The sequence below is a fragment of the Molothrus aeneus genome, chromosome Z (assembly GCF_037042795.1).
Source record: "Molothrus aeneus isolate 106 chromosome Z, BPBGC_Maene_1.0, whole genome shotgun sequence".
Taxonomy (NCBI): Eukaryota; Metazoa; Chordata; class Aves; order Passeriformes; family Icteridae; genus Molothrus; species Molothrus aeneus.
Window position 1 is genome coordinate 21,332,943 of NC_089680.1, and position 22,927 is coordinate 21,355,869.

Genomic DNA, 22,927 nt, shown 5'->3' on the forward strand with positions numbered 1-22,927 from the left:
TTATGCTTCTAAGCAAAATGCTTGTTTAGAAGCTGTCAAAACTTTGACTCTTCAGTATTCCTTTTCTTCTATACTCTTCCCCATAATTTCAATTAAATTTTAATCATGGGGTACTTATTTTCAGGGTGCTGTTGTGGGATAATTAGAAGTGCGGCTGAAATTAAAGCAATTCCCAGGCAGAATACATGTAAAAACAAGCTAAAAGTTGTGCCGTCACACTGCACAGCATACCTCAAATTTTGATATGTTGCCCTTTTTATACAAACTTCAGTTTCTCTGCTTCACCATTTCCTCTGAAGATACTGGTGGAAAACTCAGTAGACTGAACCTGAATACTGGGAGTATGAGAAAGGAATTATGACCTCCTCACTTACAGGCATCCTTTCTTTCCCCTGAGAGCATAAGAATCCTTAAAATGTTATGTGTGCATGGTAGAGCCAATCAAGCACTCCCCTCAAAACAGAACTTGTTTGAGGCTGAAAGGGGCAAACCAACTTGTTTTATGCAGCACAGTTAACTGCTCGTTTCTTCTGTTGTGATCTATGTTTTCCCTGTATCCATCCATGCATGATCCCAAAAAAGGAGAGGGAAAAACGAGGCCTAGGTGTCCCATGAAACTGAAACCAGGTCAGAGGTGAAAAACAAATGAGCAGTCAAACTTTGTTTGGCAGAGGTGCTCTTGCAGAAGAAACATTATGTAAGAAGGAACATTTTAGTCACCCTTGCATGAAAATCAGACACAGGAATTAGGTGCTTGATTAGATTAAAAACGTACCAATTCAGATCACAAGCAACATGTTGCCTGAGGAAGCCAAGTGCTAAAAATGGTATTATCACATGTTCTCATGCCTGGGGCTTTTAAAACACCATAAGAGGAAATCAATCAGCTCAAAAACATATCCATGGAAAGAGAACTGAAGCACAAAAATGCTCCAAGACAGCCTCAAGTAGGCACAAACATTGTAAATCCATTATATACACAGTGTGAGACATCTCAGGCAGTGATTATAGGAATGATTCCTATAATGTCATTTGTGCATTATTTATCACTTTGGACCAAATTGCTACAGCCAAACTCAGATTTTATTTTTAAAAAAGAAGTTTCTTTTATCTGTAATCAATGAAATCAAAAAATTGTGTAGTAGATACAGTGTTGCCTAGAGGATCATGTCCTGAGCCTTGAGATAGATGGATTTCTTTCCAGAATAATACAGTACTGGACTGTACCTGCCATAAATATGAACATCTGAAAATCCCATCTTCTTAAAAGAGCATTAGTACCATCAAGAGTATTTCCGTGATTGACTCATACAGTTGCTACAAGTTATTGTCAGGTCTCTTTTCTCCAACTCTGTCATGCAACTTTTATTGAAATTTTTCATTGAAATGCTTTGGAAGGGTCAGAGGAAAGGAAACAAGAACAAGAATAAGCTAGTCATAATTCCATTGCATAATTAGTGGAATACCATAAAACCAGCATCAGCAATACCAATAGCCATCTTAGTGAAAAGCAGTAAAATTAATTAAAAGTCCTTGTTAGCTTTACATCACATTGATTTTAGAATACCCCTTTCTTTAATTTTACTCACTTGTCCAACAATTTCACTTCACATATGAAATTGTTCTGTACTTTCTAAGTACTTTACTGCCTTAGGACATTCAAGTGCTAATATGTCCATCAACTCTACTTGCCAGACCACAGTTCCTGAGAAAGAGAGAGAACAGCACCTGAGAGACTGGTGCTGTGCTCAATAGCATCAGTGATTATGAACACCCTAATACTGGTGCACAATACAGTAGGAAGTTTAAAGTTTTCATAGAACAATATTGAAATATCGTTCCTCAAGGTTCAAGGGTTGTGCTAGAAGTCATAATAAAAATATTGATTTAAATCTACTGGTTACATTTCTCTGAGATAAGCTTAAGAAATGCCTTCAGAGATTTTTTGTTAATAATCAAGATTAAACTGTTGTCAAACTATTTAAAGGTTAGTTAAGTGCCTGTATCAAAAAGCATAATGTAAAGGTGACCTTAAAAATCTGTTTAATAAATGAACCTTACATCTTTGTAATGTTTTTTAATGAGGTTTTAGAGTAAGGTCATTACAGATCCCTTTGTTTTGATTTTGTGTCTTGCTACAATTTGGGTATATCAGCTGAGATGCATCCAGTTTACTGAAATATATTCTTCATCTGCCACTTTATCCTTAGTTTGAATTGTCATAATAAAATGTTCAGCAAAGAAGAGTTTCTTTTCAGTTCATCTCTAACTCTACAGGGATGCCAAGAAGTGACCAACTATTTCTATGACACGAGGGTAGTTTAGAAAACTGTAATCCATTAAGATTATTAAATATTTTTTAATTTAATTTTTTTGTGAAATCAAATGATTGCCACATTGACTTGAACATTAATTGTGCCTGAAAGTTTTTTGATAGGCATGATTTTTCACCTGGGGAAAGACACCATGCTTCTGCTGAGAGCACTAATATTCATGACATATGAAGACTGCTACTTTTAAGTAATAAATACCACAGTTCTGCAAGATAAAAATAAGCTGTTGTGAATTGCTGAGTGGTTTCAGATTGTTCTGTCTTCTCTGATATCCAAAGTGTTCCGCATTTTGCAGCAGCAAGTAGTTCTAGTTCACATAATACAAGTGTACTGCAAGCCTGCAAAACCCATAGGGGTTAGCTGTTGTACAAGAGACCCAGTGCTTTTGATCAGGGCCTAAGGTCATAAGAGAATCACTGCCAAATTGTACTGCAACCTGTTTGGGGGAAGAAAGATGTTACCTATGTATAATTCTGTAAGAAAACAAGTAAACACAACTCTTAACTTGTCATTTCTGTATTTCTAGTAACAAAGAATATATGAAGAGTAAAACTAAGGGAAGTGACCATGGTTAATGAAGAGCACTTTCTGCACTCCTTGTTTAAGAAGAAGGAATTTGCTGAGCCTAATAGACAAAGAGTAATAATCAACAGAACTAATTCTAAGAAGCGCCATAGAAGTGCCATCTTTGAACCATAGAAAGAATTGATGGACTTGACAAAAATTATATGAAACATTCCACACTCTGTGTCATCTGTCCTTGCTTGCTCAACTGTGAAGAACTGTGTATTCAGGCTGCTTTCTACAATATTGCCAATCACCTTCTTTGGACTCTGAAGTGATATTTTCTTATCTCTCTAGCAGTTTCATTTGCATGCATTCTGTAACTATGCACAAGCAAAATCTATTATCTACTTTACCTATTTAAAAATAAACACAGTGGCGAATAAAATCAATTTCATTTTTCTGACCCACTCCATTCTAATTGCTTAGGTCCACATCAATGGAAACTGGAACTGATGTTGTATGAGGGTTAGGGCAAATATCTGCTCATACCATATGAAAATGAGCTTCTAAAGATACTTTCACTGTTGGTAAAAAGGAGATAAAAATGTTATTTATAACAAGGCCTTATATTCTGTACATATATTGTCCTTGAAATATTTTTGATTTTACTTTATTTCTTGTAAAAGAGAAATTCTATAATTTATTTAGAAAATACTACTGTAAACTTTAGTTTTATTGATGAATAAATGATTTTTTTCTGAAGATTATCACTGCTGTCATCCTGCTATTGATCTATACTGGACATAATTGTTCTTGCATTTCTCTACCTTCATGGGACAGTCTTAAGAGGCCTCTTGAGATATGACAAACACAGAATCTGTCTTTACCAGCTCTATAATGATAAGGGGAATCTTGAAATTAGAGCAGGAAAGCCAAAGGAACATACTCAATAGGCACTGCTTTATAAAACCATTTCAGGTTTTTCAGTATGGGAAGTTATTTTAGGGTAACTGCAGAAACTGTTTTAGTTCCCTAATTTCCCAAGTAACAGGGAGATAATCACAAATGCCAATGATCATCAGTCCAAGATTTCATGCTTCAATGCAGGGGTGTATTTAAAACTTTGCACAGATGTCACTTAGAAAGCTACTGAAATTATTGGTAATAACATGTCTTCTAGGAGTAAGCTTAGTAAACTTGCTAATTTGACAAAACCTGAACTTGGCATTTAAAGTCCTAGAATTATTCTTTGTACCTGTAGAGAATTTTTTTTAAGGATTTGGTGTGGTGGATTTTTTTTGTTTTAGCTTGGTGGGGGATGGTGTTTTGTTTTTTTTAATTTTACTTTGATGCAATCCTGACGAGTAAGAAGAATAATTCCCTTATTATGCACAGTATAGAGAAATTTAAAGGGGTTTGGCTTTTTTACCTTCTAAGTATGCAGTGCCTAAGGCTTCCTTTGCTTGGAGCCTGTATCTCATGATTACCACTTTTATAGGCTTTAAAATTAGACTGCTTAATCTCAGCAAGAAAATTATTCTGCAGCTCTGAGAAAAGTAAAACCAATCTTCATGTCCTATGAGTAAAACATTTTGTACATCTCTGTCAAGTGTCTGTTCCTTTATGCACAGTGTACAGAATATTTAGAATGTGTCTCTGTGCAAGGCAGATACTTGTCAATAGTCTCATTTGGGGAAAAACATTTAAGCACCCAATTAAGCTTCATAAAGAACACACATGACAATTTTTCCCCAATTATCTAGTAACTATAGCATCTGAATCACTTGTTCTTAGGAAGAACCCAAAGGATTCACAACTTAACTGCAACAATTCTGTCCAAAACCAGAATGTCTGTACCAAACTGTTCAGAGACTGAGACATGTTTTGTATACAATCTCTTTGTCATGGGCAATTTAATTTCATATAACTCAACAGTATTTTCCCAAACCCTTCCACTAGACAATGATACAAGAGCAATCAGTAGCACACTCCCCCTGTTCTTCATAGAAGCATTTGATCAAACATTTAATATTTGCTTTAAGTAAAAAAATCTATCAGCTCTTTCCAGACCGAATGTGTGGGGCATGACCCTGCAGGGCTTCTGCATCTGCAACTCCTTCACAAGTATTTATACCAGCATAAAAAGGTACTGATGCCAGTATTGTGATACGAACAACATTAATTGTTGTTCCTGTTGCTCCTAAGGGACAGGAATCAAGATTAAAAACATTTTAAAACTATTGTTAAAATTGCTAATCCCTAATTAGAGCCCTTTAGAAGTTGTGTGACTGATCCTTGCCTGGTAGTAGCATCTTGTAAAATTCACTAACTTGAACTTTACATTTGAATTAACTGTTATTAAATTTATAAAAGATTTGGTATGTGAAATTGCTCGTACTAGAGAAAATGTTTAATCCACACAAATTCATTGATTTGTCATTAGCCTAGAAACACAAGATGAACATTTCCTGCTGAGTGTTGTGTATGACTTGGATGACTAGAGAAAAATCACTGTGAAACTAGTTGGATAATATAAAAAAAATACCTGAGGTTATTTTTATAGGAGAGGCAAGCTATATAAATAAACACCATCTTTAAATAGATTAAATACTACATAAAAGAACAGGCATTCTTCCTTTCTTCTAGCTGTTTCCCCCCTCTTTGTTACCAAGGTATGAAAAATCAGTTGTTTGCTTTACCAATGATATCTGTGGTCTGATACAAGTTATTTGTTCCTACAAGCCTTACCTCAGTCTGTAAACTATTATTCCTGCAGAAACATAAGTAGCTTCTCCCAGCAGGGCTAAGAATGGGTTGTTCTTCAAGGAACTAAAGAGTATCTTAAATCTGCTTGGTGTATTAAAACCTCCGCCACAAAATACAACAAAAACACAAACTGAGAAGAACATTGGTAACAAAGAAACACACAGGAGTCTGTTGAAAACAGACAAGAAGCTGGCTGAGTTAGGTAACAGTTTGATACAAACAGCTTTTAGGTAAAAATAAAACAGCCTTCATAATTTCAGTTGAAATTTGCGCAAGGGGCTTGTTTGAGCTTTTTTTGCCTTGTGTAGAGTAAAATAATTTTGGCTTATAGAAAAATATTATAAAATTACAGATCTTGGTGAGAAACTTGATAACTAATTCCCTAATGTGGTGGAAGATCACAGAATCAATAGAATAGTTTGGATTGGAAGGGACCTTTCAGGGTCACCTAGTCCAACCCCTCTGCCATGAGCAGGGACATCTTCAACTAGATCAGGTGGCTCAGAGCAACTAGCTGCTTACTTTAATTAAGAGTTTTTGAAATATAAAAATGCATCACACAGTAACCAGCGGTAGGCTTCTGAAGCTTTTGGTCCTGTCCAGTGGAAGGCTCTGAAGTGAAAGTTGTCAGTGTTCCCACAGAAACTGTGCAGATTTTTAAAGAAACCTTTTTATAGAAATTATTTCTTACCTCTCATCTATTTGGCAAACCTAGTTTATTTCTTTCAGTTTAAGTAACAATACGACATGTCTGGCTGAGACTCTACATCTTCACATACTGTTGATAGTATGGCATCATCAGCATTTATGTAACTTAGTGGAAAATGTCAGGTGTGATAAATTATGTGCTTTATTTTCCCTTCAATAGCTCAGCGAGACATTTCACCTGTAGGATGTGGATCAGAATACTTCCTGTCACAGAAAATAATCCTCTAACGGGTCCCTGAGTGAATGCTTGGTGCGTAGTGTGGGTTCTAATTGCTATTTTTCCCCAGGCGCCAGCTCCTTGTAAATCTCCTCAGCGCGGCCGCTCTGCGTGAGCAGATGCCAGCAGACACTGGCCCAGAGCGCTCACTGTCTGCTCTGAGAGCAGCGGCGAGCTGAAGGCGCTCAGCGGGGGCAGGCCGCTCCTTGTCTCTGTGACACGTCGGGGTCCACATCTCGCCGAGGGGAGCCTGAGCAGCACACCGGGGCCGGCACCCGTTTCCTAGGGACAGCCGTGCCAGGCCGTGCTAGAGACGAGGGAAAGACACCGGGATAAGGCTGGCGGGGAAACCGCCGCCGCCTCGAAAGCCTCGCCGGGCGGACAGACCGTGCTCGGCTCCGAAACACCTGGGCTGTCTCGGTAGCAAAGCACTTGGATTTGATTTATCCTGGCGCTGCTGAGGTTGGAGGCAGCAGTGGCTGGGAGGAAGGGAAAACCCGCACACTCTGCCTCTGCTCGGCTCTGCCGCACGGCCGAACAAGCCCTCAGGGCCCGGGCCTGGCCCCGCGGCTGCCCTCGCGCCGCCGCGGGGAGGCGGTAGCGGACGCCAGTCCGGCCCGGCCCCGCCCCTTCCGCAGCGGCCCGGGCGCTATGTGGCGGGCGGGGGCGGCGGGCGCCGTGCGCGCCGCGGGACGGGCGGCGGCGGCGGCGGCGGCCGGGGCGCGGCAGCGCGGCGGCACCGGGGACGCCCCGAGTGCGGGCACAGCCGCCGTCGGCAGTGGCCGCACGGTGAGCGAGGGGCGGGCGGACGGCGGGGGCGAGGCGCGGCCTGCGCGGCGGCGGGCGGAGCGGCCGTGGCCGAGCCCCGGCTGGGGCGGGCGGGCAGGGAGGGAAGGGCGACAGGCGGGGATTCGCCAGGCGGCCGCCGGCTCTGGGCAGGTCTGTGTCAGCCCGCGGTAGCCAGGCCGGCGCCGCCGCCGCCGCCGAGCCTCTTCGCAGGCCGGCCGGTAGCGGGGCGCGTCTTCTCCTGCCCACTCTCCCGCCTGCCTTCTACTTTCTCGTTCTCTTCGTGCCTCGGGAGCTGACGCACACCGGAGCTGGTGCCTTCGTCTGCTGCCCCTCTCCAGGCGCAGAAGGCGGTGCTGGCTGCCCTCAGCCGGGTGTGGTACGCGGAGGCAGGGCCGGCTGTGTGCCGGCACCGCTGTTGGCAATCTCCAGTCACAAACCGAATATAGGAGCACACTAAAGGAATTAATGCCTCTCAGCCTGGACAGAGCTTGAACGTGCTCGAGGTCTTGTAGGTTTTGATTCTGAACGTGTATAAAATGCTGTAGGGTAAGGGGTGCAGTCAAGAATATAAGCAGTGAGTGTGGTGTATTTTGTCGGCCTGTATCTTTGTGTCGCCCTTCTATCTTTTCTGCCTGTGTCGTGGTTTTGGACTAACAGGCAGCTCATTGCTAATACATGCGGATAGGTGGTACGCCACATGCAGAGAGATCGGCCGTGCTTGAAGAGAGGCTGACATAGCTCCTTTGCAAATGTCACTTGCTTTTCAAGTCCGTCTGAAGTTTTCAGAACCTTGCATGAGTACACAGAAAGTAATCATGAGTGCTGTTCTACCATTAAACCGAATGGTCAGCGCCAGTTAGGAAGAAAATGCAAATCATGCCATCTTCCTTTCCTGCTGGATAGGATAAGTACTTCTGCTACTGTGTCTGGCCTGGGGATAGAGCTTTTCCATAATTTGGAAATCTGGAATCTGAAGTGGTTTTGACTCTTTGGAGGAGTCAAAGGAGGATCCACGGTTTTTGTTTGTTTCAGCTTAATACGTTCCTGACTTCCAGCAGAGGGACACATGTTGGTAGTGCAGCATTTGAGTAGTGGATACTTAGGAAAATCTGAGCCTAAGCTATTTAATAGACCGAAGTTGCTCAGTAATTCTGTGGCAGAGCAATAGAAAAGTTAGAATAGTTCTCTTTTCCTAGTTCATTCTTCTATGAATGAGAGGGTGTGGGGCTTTATTCCATTAGCTTGCATAATGAAGACAGGGATAATTCTAGATTGCTTCAATTATCTGAAGACTAAAGCTGCATAATTCCTTCCATATTAGCCCTGCAATATAGAATATGAACATTTTACTTGGGATGGAAAGGACTTAAAGGAGCTGTTTAATTTATATGATAAATACATAGTTTGTAATTCATTACATTTAAACTTTAATTCCATTTTGTTTCTGCTTACTTTAAACAGCAATTACAATATTATTCAGATGTGAAGAGCAGGACTGCTTGGTTCATGAATTTGAGAAATGCAGGAACTCTGAATGACACAAGGTAAAAATACATTTTGAGATATTCATGTGAAAATATTGGTTATGTATTTTAGAATAACTTACATACGTACTAATACTACCAAACTAATGTAATGTTGACGTGATGTAAAGGACAACTACAGTTTCAGCTAAAAGCATTTTGTGTGTATTTACGAAGTCACTTAGAAAATACACAAATTACAAAATTGTGTACCTAAACACAGGTGTCTAGCACCATTTCACATGTACCAGAGGATGAGAAATTTCTGCTTGTTCTGAGAGAACATGACACAGCGTCTGTTGGAGACTTCTCCCTTCTGATGCAGCAGTTGGAGACACAGTAAAAGATTATGCAGATATCTGAAATGGCTCTTGCCTTTAAGTGCCTGAAGTGGACCTTGAACCTGTTCATGAATCCTGCCCGATCCAAAGGCTTTCTGTTCCCCATGCCCCAAAGCATTTCGTGGTGTCCTTCACATAAGTGACATAGAGCATATTTCGGTAACTGGATAAGAAACTTTTCTAAAAGTTTCTATTACCAACTAATATATATTATATATTCAGCCCATAGTAGCTGTTCCATTGCCTTAAGCATTAGCAAAAATTGCGATTATTTTCCTGATAACTGTTTGCTGCCAGGGAGACCCCTTTACACACTCAGCTGAAAGCTGATACTGATAGAGATGGAACAGCTTACGTGATTTTAATTACATTTGTTTAATTAAACTGTTCTACTCTTGATTCCACTAAAGACTAAAAGAGAATTGGTCTCACAAGTGCTTTAAGCCTTACGTAATGGCCACAAGGGTGCTTTGAGACTCTCTGGAGTAGTCTGTAATTCATAAGTGTTAGTTCATAAGCACAGTTTAAATAACATCTAATTACCAGGTTGCCTGGGTAATTCCAGTTGAGGAGGCAAATGCTATGCATAAACATGACATGTGATACTGACATTTCTAAACTGTGTATAGCTACAGCAAGTTTTGTAGAGTCAAATGACATATTTCTAAATGGGAGATGCTTTTGTCTCTATTTGTAGAGTTCAAAACTTACACAAAGTCCTATTATGAAAATTCCTTACTTTGAAATCTGATGCTGTTTACTAAATGGGGTTAGTATATCTAAGGAAGTAAGTAGCTTTTCCTCAGTTAAGAGATCTCTAATACCAACTAATTTCAAAATTTCACCTCCATTGATAAGGTGGATTGTCAGTTACATCACCTTAAGAAAAATGACTACTTGTTTTATAAGATCATTTCATGGTTACAATTTCACCCAAAGTTGTGGTCTTGGTATGATTTTATTATAGGGAAAATGCTGTCTTCTGTGCTTTTCCTCCTGATTGTGGACTTCTATGTCATTTGTAGCTCTTTAGATGAGACAACCTATGAGAAACTGGCTGAAGAAACACTGGACTCCTTAGCAGATTTCTTTGAGGACCTGGCAGATAAACCTTTTACCCCAGAAGATTATGATGTCTCTCTAGGGGTATGTTTTAAACATTATATTACCACTGTAATTATTATAGGTTTTTTTTTTTTTTCCTATTATTTGAAGGAGAATTTTAAATTAGTCACCTTAATGCTGACACTAAAAATACAATGAATTTTTACACATTTATTGTATACTCACTGGGGCAACAACTCTGGTGAGAAGTAACACATACCATTGTGTGATTTAGGGATTCAAAATTTTTCATGTTTAGAGAAAGACATAATATAGAATAATAAATGAGCACAGTGGAGATGGAAACTGTTTTCTTATTTTACATTGATCTATAAATTTTCCTAAACAGGCACAGTCAGTTCCCTTCTGGTGAACTACATGGCACAGTACATCACATGTAACTGTTAGAGCAGTTCTTTGGTTGCCCTGAATACAGACAAGCAGCATTTGTATTGACCAGGTAGTGTATGTTTGTCCTGGCTTTAATGATGACAGCCTGTGGTGGAGAGAAGCCACAGGAGGGAGGGTGCAGTGTTTGGATAGGTTGTTGCAGAAGTGAGACCAGAGCCTACATGGGGAAGAGGCTACTGTCACAGGAGACATTGCATGGCTGGAGCCTTCAGTAGTCAGTTACTCAAATACAGGAGTGACTCAGAACAAAAATGTCTGTGTTATTTGTATAGGGAATTTATTAGTTTTTATATAAATTCAGTTCCTGAAGTGATCTATGTGTTACAGCCCTCAACATGACTTGGAGAAGAGTGCCGTTTCTCCCTACAGTACTGTCTGCTACACAGGTTTTTCAATACTGCAGTTTTTTGAGGTCACATAATTATTGCTCCCTCTTCATGTCTTAACCACAACGAGATTGCTTTGTACTGGCACTGTCAGTTAAGTTTTTGTGCTCCAGAATGGTGAATCAGATGGTCTGGGTTTCACTGTGCAAAATACAAAACCAAAACAAAAGTCTGTAGTTTTTGGACTTCCTTGTGTAGCTTTGTCATCATAATTTTCATTCTGTATTTCTGATAGCTAGGATATAAAATAACATATTGCCAGTAGCTTTCTGTTTAGCAAATACTACTTGTTGCTGTAATTAAATATATAGATAATGTTACAGCTAATTGCTTTTCTGGTAAAAAGCATTTTAAAACATTACTCTTCAGTATGTTTTAGGAGAGCAATATACCTATTACCTTGATGTAACTATCCTAGGACAAAAATAAGCAATAGTTGAAATTTACCTTTTTAGTATTCCTAAACACTTCAGTATGCTAAGCTGATGAGTCATGTCATATTTTTTTTCTCCATCTACTGTATGGTGGATTATGTTTGACATTGACTTGTGAAGCTCAAGAGCTAATACTTTTACATCCTTACTTTTGCCAGTGGTCCTTTACTATATAGACAGGATGATGACAATTAATAATATGGTGTCATTTCTGTTGAAAGGAGAAGGTTAAATAGCCCAGATTTTAATTCTAAACAAAGAGGGTCAGTGCTGCAAGAAACCACAAGGTGGCAAATGTGATAAAGGTCTGCTGTGCCTTTTGTAACTGTGAGTGCTTTGAGCAATTTATATCTTTGTGTTCAGGAAAAAAAAGAATCTCTTTAGAAGAATATTTTTGTTACCAGGAAGTGAAAACATTCATCCAGTAGTACAAAACACATACAGCAGTATTTCTTAAAATATGGTAAAAGTATCTTGCAATTTAAATTCTTAAAAAAAATTCAAGTAATATTTTCTAGTATTTGAGAAGTACTGTAAAATACATGAGAAAATGTTTCAACACATCAGTAGAGGTTAACCTCTATTTACCTTGCAAGGATAGAGGAACAATACTTTCTAACAGCTGACACACGGTATAAATAATAGTATAATTTTTTGTTAACTCTTTGAAAACCTATTTACTTATAGTGTGTCTGTAGAAACATGTAGCATGCTGAATACTTAGTATGGCCTTACAAACCTCATAGAAGAATGCTATATACAGAACCTGTATATCATTATGCAGGCCTAATCCTCCATCCTCTTGTTATTCTGCTGTATCTCTACAATTCTAAGACCATGAGATATGGAAAACTTGAAGTTCTGACAACCAGAGGAAGTAGCTTGTTCTTGCCCTTCTGTGCACTGTACTAATGTCCAATAGAAATAACTGGCAGGACAAACCTGATGGGATTTGTAACCAGAAGACACTTTTATTTTTATTGCTTCTATCACAGATATATATATTCTGTGCCTTAAGCACAGAAACAGCAGGGAAACTAAAGTAAAAAATCAGATCCCGAGAGTATTATTTTAAGCCCAGTGCTACTTGAGATAGTTCCTCTGAGTTACTTTGTAAGGGAAGGAAGCTTTGAGTTGCTGCTTGTGCTCAGTATGTTGGCAGGCAGTAGATGCTCATGCCTGAAAGTATTTTTCCCCATAGTGAGTGTTTATACACAAATAGCCCAGGCAACGATATGTACCTCTAGTAGTATCTTCTGACTAAAGCATGAAAGGAATGATACCCTTAAAGAAGCTTTGTTGTGCCATAGGGCTTGAAGTATTTGACATACTGTGAACTAAATAAATTATTATCTCAATCGTCACATTGCATTCTGTAGAAATATTTCCCTTTTTAATTAGTATCATTCAGATCACCTTTAGATCAACTCCAGTCCAAATATTGTTGTTTTTTCACTCTTAAAATCAGAACAGAAAATATTTTTGTCAGTTACTAGAAACATGAATTATGTTGTCAGTAAGAAATATGAGCAAGAAAGAGAAAATGTTCACCAGGATAATGGTCTAAAGGTGGCATAGCCACAGCAAAACCAGACTCATGGAAAACCAGAATCTTGGGATTTAGAACTGGAAGATTTTTTCAGGAATGAATCAGAATTATCATGAAAAATGTGTTTCTTCCCTGTTAAACTGTTACCATTACTGAAGAAAAGTAAGGTAGAATTGCATGGCTCAGAAATCTAGCAATGACACATAAAGCTTCTTGGCTTTGAACCACACCAGTTCTGCATTGTTCGTTAATATTAAAAAGTTGTTATTGGACCATGTTTTAATCATTGCAAAATGAATTGCAATGGTCTGGTCTTTTCAGGATGCCAGGTCCAAGCTCAAGAATATTATTTAAGTAGTAACATTGTGAATGGTACAAACACACTAAAATCAAACTCTGACCAAAAGGTCTAAAGTCTAGATCAGACTCAAAGATATGCTTGGTTAAATGATCATTCTCCTTAGCTATTATTGTTTGGGAAGATGGTTGAGAATCTGATACAGGTATGTAAGTTTCTGCCAGTGCAGGTGAAGTAATTGTTGTCAAAGTAACGGGATACAAATTTTTTATTTCTTTCTTTGTCTTTTAAGAGTGGAGTACTAACAATTAAATTGGGTGGAGACATGGGAACATACGTAATCAATAAGCAAACACCAAACCGGCAGATTTGGCTGTCCTCACCCACTAGGTAAGTTAGTTACATAATATCTGCAGACTGGGTGGAAATGTATTTCCTCTTATTTATAGCATGGCATGATCATGTAATATCCTTTTCATAAATAACCCTTCTACTAGGTATAGTCTCAAAATGTGATATAATCTAAATATTCAATAATGGTTTGGTATAGGGTTTCGGTCACACTGCAGTATTACTGGCATACCTAAATTAATTGTTACAGGAAATGTGTAACAAAGAATTTTCATATGCTGTTTCAGCCCAAAACCACTGCCTACAGGAATATAGCTTACTCATAGGAAATATAACCAGCAATGATTAAAAAGAAACAAACAAAGCTTCTGTTGGAAAAAGAGTGATGATGATGTCATCATCTAAACCTTTCTTTCTTTGTGTTTTAAACAGGGTGGCTCCTTCCCTTTTAAGCTTGTGGGATTTCCTGCTTTATATGTTTATGTATGCCACACTGGTTGTTTTTGTCCAGCCTCTGCATTTCACAGGAGACTTAGCTAGCTGCTTCCTCTGCCTTTCCTAATGATGTGTTTTGATCCATTTCAGGTTTTATGCTTGGTTTCAGCAAGAAGGCCAGCCATATAAGTGGGAAAATGCTGTAGCTGTCCCTTCTCAAAATCTGTATTCTTGCCACGATCCCTTGAAAAGAACCCAGGGAGCTGATAAGTGTTAATGGTGAAGGAACAAGCTTATAAGATTTTTGTGACACACGGGCTTCATCTCTTTATAAAAACCAAAATTCAGATAATTCCTGTCTGTTTAGCTCCAGGCGAGCTAAGACATATGTGCTACAGAATATGGAGTTTGAGGAAAAAAGTTAAATTTTTCCTTTTTATACTCCCTTAACTGGTATTAGATAAACAGTGGTATTTCCTGGAACATGATGCTATGTGTTCACTTATTTCCTAACTTCTGAAAGGCAACTCCAGCAAATACTGTATGATCTGAACTGTCATCTCCTTAACTGTAGTATGCTGGGAATTGAAAAAAGGAAATGTTGCTGCCAGTAATTGCTTGCATTGAATGTTTTGGAGCATTTTTACACTAAATGTTGACCTTTAGTCTTATATTCCTGGGGAGACTAATTTGTCAAGTTGTGAGACATTTTTCTTGAAATTTTATTTTGCCATTGAGTATCTGTACATCTGAGTGAAAACTTTACTTAGTTGACAGTTACAAAAAAGGGGCATGAGATAATGTGTGCAACCTGCCAGCAGTGTGATTGCAGTAATTTAATGTTGGTCCTGACTGAAAAGACTTTTCAGCCTTACAGAATGTTAGCAATAGCTTAATGTGATATTATAATTCTTTTCTCTTAGGGTTGAAATATATATGCAGACTTTCCATGAGAAATACATTTAGTCTATTATTAACTTGGTATGCATTTTTGCTTAAACTGTTAATTTGAAAGTCACATTTGTACAGTCTTTTGGAGATTCATAGAACTATGAAGGTGTTTCATGTGCTAACCTTATCACTGATATTTACTGCATAACATTTAAAACCAGTTCAGATAATACACATATTTCTCTGTCATTGATTAAATGACAAATCTTAACCTGATTTTTATGTGACAGGATGACAGGATCCTATTCCATCGTTCTCTGGGTGCAGGAAAGTATAAACATAAGCCTGTGCTGCAGAGGTGAAGTGAGAAATACTTAGTGAAATAACTGGAGCACATAACCCTGATTAAAACAGTTACTACTTCTGATGCAGACAGTGAGACTTCAGTGAAAGTGACTTGGATTTATGCTTGCCTTTCTAACTTCTCTTACCTTGAGCAGTGGTTGGAAAGTTCTTCATTTGACTATTGTGAGTAACTCGGGATAGTCAAGGTTCAGATCAGTGCTTATGCTTGTAGAGAGAGAACTTGCAGATTGTTCTTATGTATGTACAGGTTAGTCTGTTTTTTAGCAGACTTGACATGTTGACTGAGTTCCAAGTTATTTGTCCTACAAAATCAAGGGTTTCTCCATTTATCCCAGATAATAATTTCATTCCTTTCTGTTTTCTTTGCTTATCTAATGTTACCAGTAGTGAGTACCTTTGAGTCATTCTCTCACTTGACATTTGGAAAACAGGGCAGATAGCAAGGTCTGGAGCAGAACCCAGGTGTTCAAGTTTCTTTCTTGATACTTAATGTAAGCCTGGAAAAACGAATTCAATTACAATATAATAGCACAGACAAAAATAGCATTTTAGTTACAAATCTCTCACATGCCAATATATTTGCTTTCAGGGGCTAAATTATTTTGTTGCATCTAAAAGGAAATTATTTGTGCTTTGCTGTGCTTAGAATATTTGCAAGAACTAATCAGTGGCATTAATTCAGCATTATACAAATATCTGTAGTGATAATTGTGTGCAAGAAAATTATATCTGTGAGGGAAGATTGGGATAAAGGAAAGAATTGTGGGGAAATCGGTGCCAAAAGCAGGAAGAGAAAGTGCTTGTCTCCCCTTGGAGTGACTGATGTATCTTGTCACCTTTCAGATACATCTATTTGATAGCTTAGTACTTCCTGACATATCAGGCCTTTTCTGCTCCACTTCCTCAGAATGCCCACCAGCCGTTCCCCATGCTCTCTGTTCCTTTTCCTGGGCACTCTGTCGCATACATTATGCATACAGGCTTCCAGCAGGTCTCCTGAAATAATGTGCACTTACACAGTGTGTGATGTTCTGTTGTGTTTTTTTTCTAGTGGGCCCAAGCGCTATGACTGGACTGGACGGAATTGGGTGTATTCTCATGACAGAGTATCTCTTCATGAACTACTATCAAAAGAGTTTTCAACAGCTTTAAAAACTAAATTGGATTTGTCCTGCTTAATATATTCTGGGAAAGAAGATACTTGATTGTATTCTACCTCATGGAAGTTTGAAGACTTTAATCTCAAGCCAAGCTCTTTCTTAGGCTGAAGTACCTGAGCTTAATTCTGTTGTTTTTCTTGGCATCAATATATTGTGCAACAAAAATGAAAATAACATTTTTTTTCCTCTAGTGCTCAGTCTTTGGATTTCTGTGGGCTTTTTGAATCCGTGCAGTACACATGGTTGAGGTTGCCCATCCTGTCACTTCATTTCTTGCTTTCTTCCTTCAGAAGTCATGAATTTTTAGTTTCTAAAGCCTTGTTTGCATGTAAGGACTGACTGCCTGGTGACTTCTGACCAGCACACAAACACTGAACTTTCCTTGGTGAAATATTCACCCAAAACAAGAAATGCCTGTCAGTTACATTGACATAAATTGTGGTACTGTGAATATATTGCCTAAAAATTTGGCAATTGTAATACATCATAGTCACATTTAACATGTCATAGTGCACATAATGACAGTTTTTTTCTTAGTTTTGCAGAACTTGCTGTTCTCCAAATTCTAAATTGTAGTGTATTTCACCTCAGGATTTTTTTTTGAGCTAAGCTTTAAATTACTTAGACATTTTTTGTGGTTCTGAGCATGATATGCAACTGGAAAAGCTAGTATGTGAAGTTTAAGCTGTATAGCAATACCTCTGCAAACATTTAATTCTGTTACTGTGCATTTCTCTTTCTCTACCTTTTTGTTCTTCAAAGAGTGAAAATACTTTTTTTTTTTGAGCTAAGCAAAATTAAGTTGATGAAAATTTGCAGTAATTTTATTCTACTGCATTTCTTCAATAGTTTTAGATTATCTTCTTATCACCATGATGCAGCAAGTCTCCCCCTGGTACTGTGCTGATGGAGAAATTTCTTAGAATCGAGTATTGTTCTTAGGCTGATGAAGCTGTCTTCATTAGGCTATTAAATATGTGAAGGAAATAAACTATATACTCCAGATCTTCCAACAACAACATTTAAAGATATAATGAACAGCAATACTTCAGCAATTGCACTGTTGTAATATTACAGCTTGCAGATTTTAACTGTCTGTAAAATGGAAGGACCAAAATATTGACTGATGCATGAGGGAAAAATTATGCCATACTCTTGCAGATTGTATGAAAAGATGTTCAGTGCACAGTATATTTCTTTTTGGTTTCTCTGATGCTGTGGTTAGTTTAGCATGATTCTCTCGCTAGCTTGACAGGTAAGGATTGATTTTGTCATTGAAAAACAATAACTGTAAAGTGTTCTTGCCCAGTATTTGCATTTAGAGTATAAGCATTGTTACCTGCTATTTCTCACTACTAAACAGAGAAATGTTTCAATGGAAGTAGCTCTTGGTTAATGGTTCATGCTCTGTGCATGTTTTACAATCAATATAAATTTCAGCACTACTGGATGAGGTAATTAAAATGACTCCCAGACCTCATAAGAGTAAAGCATGTTTTTTCAAAAAAGTACAGGGAGGTAAAAATAGAATATGTTTTTGCTGTTCTGAATTTAGAACACTGAAGATAATTTATAGGATATGGAAATATGTATTTTTATGTAGTTACTTTTATAATATTTAGCTCAGTCTCCTATAATTTCAGATAGTCATTTAAACAAATTTGTGTAGAAGTTAATGACTTGATATTTGAGTCAAGGATACCTGGTTATTCCTTTGCCTGACCATGTGAAATTATTTTTTCCAATTGACTTCTCCAAAAATTATTTTCTTAAGTATTTGCATGCAATATTACCACTAATATGCATCTGATTCATATTTGGAAGTTAATTTTCCATCGCCTTACATCTGGTAGAAATGTTTATACTGAAATAAAATTGCATGTGAAATTCTTAATTCATTATGTAAAGGTGTGATTCGAGAGTTTGATGAAGGTGAAGGCCTTCATGCATACTTTTGAATTCTTTCTGTTTTGTAAAACACATACTGGAAAGATTCTGTGCAAGTGTGGCCAGTTGACGTGAATTTTGTAAGAGCAGTTCAGCTTTCACAGTTTACATGCCTTGCCCTTCATCTGTAATGCTACTGCTATTTATGCAAACAATTTCCTGGGTTTAGGTATCTGAGTAACAAATGCATTTAATCTTAGCTGAAGATAAATAGTGTCAGCAAGTTAGAATGAGTTTTATCTCGATGTACAAAATGAATCATAGGACATGACTCATTTTTTGCTTTAATACTTGCATCCAGTTGTAAGCAGGGGGCAAGGACTCCCTGAGCCATCACACTTGTACAATGGAGGCACAGAACGAGCTCTGATCCTAATGTCAGACTGCTTATTGCTCCAAGACAAGTAACACTTCTGTACTGTTTTTACTTCTGTAACTTACAGAATAGAAAGACTGTTGAATAGTTCCCCACATGACATCATGTCAATAGTTTCTTGCTTCACCTCTCCCAAAAGAAATAGCTGAAGGACAATCATTAAATACAGACTATGCACAGACAGTATTAATAAGAACCACTGTGTTATGGTCATTACTTTTTTCCACAATGCAGTGCTCCACTGTTGGTGAGGAGAACATGCAGAATATTTTGGAAGGATGAGTTGCCATTTCATAGCTTTACTGGCTGCCTAAGCTCAGCACATAAATGGGGGTGTGTTGGGCTTTTTTTAGTTACACCAGAATTTTCATCAACTGCTAATCTGACCTAAGTTCTTGTCTGGTGTTTGCTTGTTTGCTTTTCCACTTGTGGGTAATTTGTAAGAAAACATTACTTCTTTGTAGGATTGTTCCATGTGATAGAATCATTACATCTTATTTCCTTAATATTTGGCAACTTCAATAAATGGGATAAAGGCCTGTCTTGAAGAGGAGGTACTGGAATAAAAGAAAGGGGGTTTACAGGAAGGCTTGTGTTTGATTATTTTTAGCTTCTGGTTAGTGGTTGAACTCTGCGATTGTGCTAACCAGCTCTGTAATATGTGGAAGTCCTGGGAAGGAAGGCAGAGGCTTGCCAGAAAACTTGGGAGAACATTCAAAATAGTAAAGGAAATACATCAAAATAGTAAAGGAAGCATGGGAGGGGCAGAAGCAAAGTCTATCAGGAAGAAATTAGCTTTGCCCAACAGCAGATGTCGTTGGCAGGGCAAGGAGAGATGTGTGGCAAACTGCTTCATGTCGCCTTTTAGGGAATGGTGTTTTAAATTTATTTCACACCACTATATATAATTGTAACCAATCAAACATGTTCCAGTCCATTTTGCTATTGAGATTTTCTTTTTTAATTCCTGTATAAAGATAAGAAAAAATTGTGTGGAGTTACATCCATCTCTCTCCCAAATTGTCTTTTATGTAAATTGTACTGCTGGCAGTGGTAGAACAAAGACAGTATTCATGCTTTTTACTGAGGGAGGTGACCAGTGGAGGTTGCTTTGCTGCTGATAGGATAAACAGAGCCATGAACAATTAAAGTATTCTAAACAGTTCTTAACTGCAAACTTTTTTTTTGAAATTCAGGTTAAGGAAAGACAGACAAGTTTAGATTAGAAAACAATAGGTTTTTAAAATAAGGCACATAATGTTGCTGCCCTCTCCAGTTTGCTGAATTGATTTAAAAATTGTTTGTGTTGTGGTATTTATGCAAAGTGATCAGTAACACAGTGAATAAGTTTTCAAGCATTGTTACTTTCCAGATGAAGGCTCTTCTGCTAGCCATCAATGTTCTCTACTGTTGTACTAAAAGAAATCAGTTACATATTTAATGTGTCCATAGTCTTACTCCTCTAAACAACATTTTAGGAGCATTAACCAGACATCCTAAGGCCACTGTTACAAAAGATTTTGAGAACTAACAGATGAAGTTTTAAAACATTCATTAAGGAAAAAGGCACCCACCACAGTGTAAACCAAGAAATCTGACACATACCTGGAAGTAAAACTAAATTTCCATTTCTTGTGCCTTGATTCTGCCTAAAAGCAATATTGCATTACGTGCTGATCATAGAATTAGTCTGTAGGTGACTGAAAACACCAAGTTTATAAATTAGCCCTGATTTAGTCTTTTTTTTTTTCCTCTGATTTTTGCTGTTGAGGCTTTTAGACTGAAATAGGTACTTGAAGGCTAGTGTATGCACTTGCATGTTAATTATTAACAATAGCTAGAAGCAGGCCTTTCCATACAATATCTGAATGCAGTTTCATATTTGCTCTAATAAAACAGGTTCTTTCAGGGCCTCCTTCCAAAGTCCAGCCCCTTCACGAAGAATACTGTTTGCCTTCCTTATCTTACTTTCTGTATGAGATACAGTGCATGAACTGTTCCTATTGAGGAAGAAATTTGTCTGAGAAATGCAGTGGGAATCTAGTATATTTCTCACCTGCAAATAGCAACAAACCATAAAACTTTAAGTAGACTTTGTTCGGCAGGCCTGATACGGGTGGGAGTGTGCTGTTTAATTTTAGAGGGGCTTGCAGGGGGTTTAACTGTCCACCAGATAAGACAGCAGATAAGGAATTCCTGGTGACATTTAGTGCTTTACAATGCAAAAGAAATACGACTCCAAAGAATCCTGCCAGGGCTGTTTGGCCTTGCCTTTCTCATCTCAGCTGCAGGACAGCAATGATGCTGAAAGCTGATACCTGTGGAATGCCAGCCTGGAGTGTATTTCTCTCATGGTATGTTGCAGTTTCGGGAACGGTATTGGTGGACTTGCAGAGTGACACGGGGTGTTGCGGCCTGGAAATGGAGCTATTCTGCCTTCTGCTAATCCTGGATATTTCAGCTGAGAGTGGTGATGTGAACAGAGCTCTCCCGAGCTGTCAATAAAGTGGCAGCAGCTATTCTGTGATAAAGAGCAGGGAAAAGCAGAGCTAGAGGCGTACGTGGAACACTGCGCTGTGGTGTTAAAGGCTGTCTCAGAGGTCTTCCCGTTAGAAAGGTTCAGATGGGCAATGATCCCAAAGTTCCAAACACACTGATGTAAACGGAAAACACACCCAAGCGCTGGGCTGGGTGACGGTGCGCTCTGCCAGCGGCGACCGGGCTCCGCCGTGCCCGCCCGTAGGTCCGCTCTGTTGCCTGGGCCCGGCGCGGGGTGCCTCGGGCAGGGCCGGGGACCAGACCCGGGGGGCAGAGCCGGGGTCCCCTGCCGGGAGACGGGACGGGCAGAGAAAAGCTGGGGGGCGGGGCGGCCTCGCCGCGGTGACTCAGCGGTGCGGAGCACCGGGCTGCGACCGGTATTTCCTGTTCCCCTGCCGCCGCCGCGGTGTTGGTGTGTGCGGGCGTGGGCCGGGGGAGCCGGGCGAAGGCACCCCTGGACGGGAGGGGCGGCAGCCGCAGGTGGGGGCACGCCTAAAGAGGGGGCGCGCCGCCCGCCCCCGCCCCTCCCCTGCAGTGCCTTGCCCGCCCGCCCCATCCCTTCCCCTCTCCTCCCCACCTGGGGGCGAGGCCGGCACCTGCGGCGGGAGCCCGCCCCGGCGTGGCCGCACCGCCCCCGCCCGCGCCCCGCAGGAAATCGCCCGAGTCGGCGGGAGCGGCCACAGCGGACCCGGACCCAGCCTCAGCCTCGTCCCCAGTCCCAGCACTCGGATTCGACTCCCCCAGTCGCTGCCCGCTCCGGGGCGGCAGGGCAGGGCAAGGCGCACTCCAAGCGCCGGGGCGCCCCTGGGACCTCTGCTCCCGCTGCCGGACGCCCTCCGCGAGCAGGCGAGTATCCCCGCGGGATGTCCCCGCCCCGAACCCGCGCTCATCGCCGCTTCCCTCCCCCCGGGCAGGTGCGGTGCCCCCCGGCACCCCCTGTCCCCGCGGCCGGTGCCTCCGCTCCCCGCCCCAGGGGCCGCGCTGCGGCCACGAGCTGCCCGGCTTCTCCTTCTCGTTCCTTTGTGTGCTTTGGCTTTTATCGCCCTGTTTCCTGCGCTCCTCAGACGCGCTTTGCCGCCTTTGTCCGCGGAGTCGGACCCGCCGCGCCCCCGCGGGGCCCCCCAGGCCGGTCCCGCGCCCGCCGCGCACCTGGGCGGCGCGAACAGCCGGGCTCGGCCGGGGATCGGCTTTTCTCTAACGGGATTAAGCGGCTCTCGGTGACTTTTTCCTTGATAAGTACTTTCCGGGAGAGCGCGATACTACGTGGAAAGTGGGAGAGATGTCACCGGCGAGTCGGGGTGTTTGTTTACCCGGGTTACTCCCGGGGGGGGGTCGCTGGGGGGGCGGATCCCCCGGGCAGCCCACGCCCCCGCTGTCGGGGGCTTGGGCTGCCTTTGTTGCACAGAGAATTCCTGAAATCTTTATGTTGGCACATCCCGAGTGGATTCCAGCCGTGCCTTGGGCTTTGACTAACTGGGTCAGGGGAAGTTTCAAGTT

The 22,927-nt window shown here is 40.4% G+C and overlaps 2 protein-coding genes across 3 annotated transcripts in view; both read left to right on the forward strand.

The window, feature by feature from the left end:
* The window catches only part of PIP5K1B (phosphatidylinositol-4-phosphate 5-kinase type 1 beta), a 96,691-nt gene extending 93,084 nt beyond the window's left edge, over positions 1-3,607 (forward strand). For both annotated transcript variants that reach the window (XM_066569523.1, XM_066569524.1), the window contains one exon: positions 2,860-3,607. In XM_066569523.1, the coding sequence (XP_066425620.1) occupies positions 2,860-2,862 (3 nt within the window). In that variant the 3' untranslated portion in view covers positions 2,863-3,607. The remainder of the gene's footprint in view (positions 1-2,859) is intronic.
* Positions 3,608-7,182: 3,575 nt separating this feature from the next.
* On the forward strand, positions 7,183-19,479 carry FXN (frataxin). Its single transcript, XM_066569307.1, has 5 exons — positions 7,183-7,320; positions 8,782-8,864; positions 10,210-10,330; positions 13,659-13,756; positions 16,461-19,479. Exons 1-5 carry the CDS (start codon positions 7,183-7,185, stop codon positions 16,612-16,614), a joined length of 594 nt encoding a protein of 197 aa, XP_066425404.1. The 3' UTR covers positions 16,615-19,479.
* Positions 19,480-22,927: the final 3,448 nt, after the last annotated feature.

What these genes read in the sequence shown, in the direction of transcription:
- FXN (XM_066569307.1), top strand. Translation starts at nt 7,183, where the DNA reads ATGTGGCGGGCGGGGGCGGCGGGCGCCGTGCGCGCCGCGGGACGGGCG. An exon ending in GGAACTCTGAATGACACAAG is followed by an intron (nt 8,865 to 10,209) that starts GTAAAAATACAT and finishes TGTCATTTGTAG; the next exon opens with CTCTTTAGATGAGACAACCT. An exon ending in TGGCTGTCCTCACCCACTAG is followed by an intron (nt 13,757 to 16,460) that starts GTAAGTTAGTTA and finishes TTTTTTTTCTAG; the next exon opens with TGGGCCCAAGCGCTATGACT.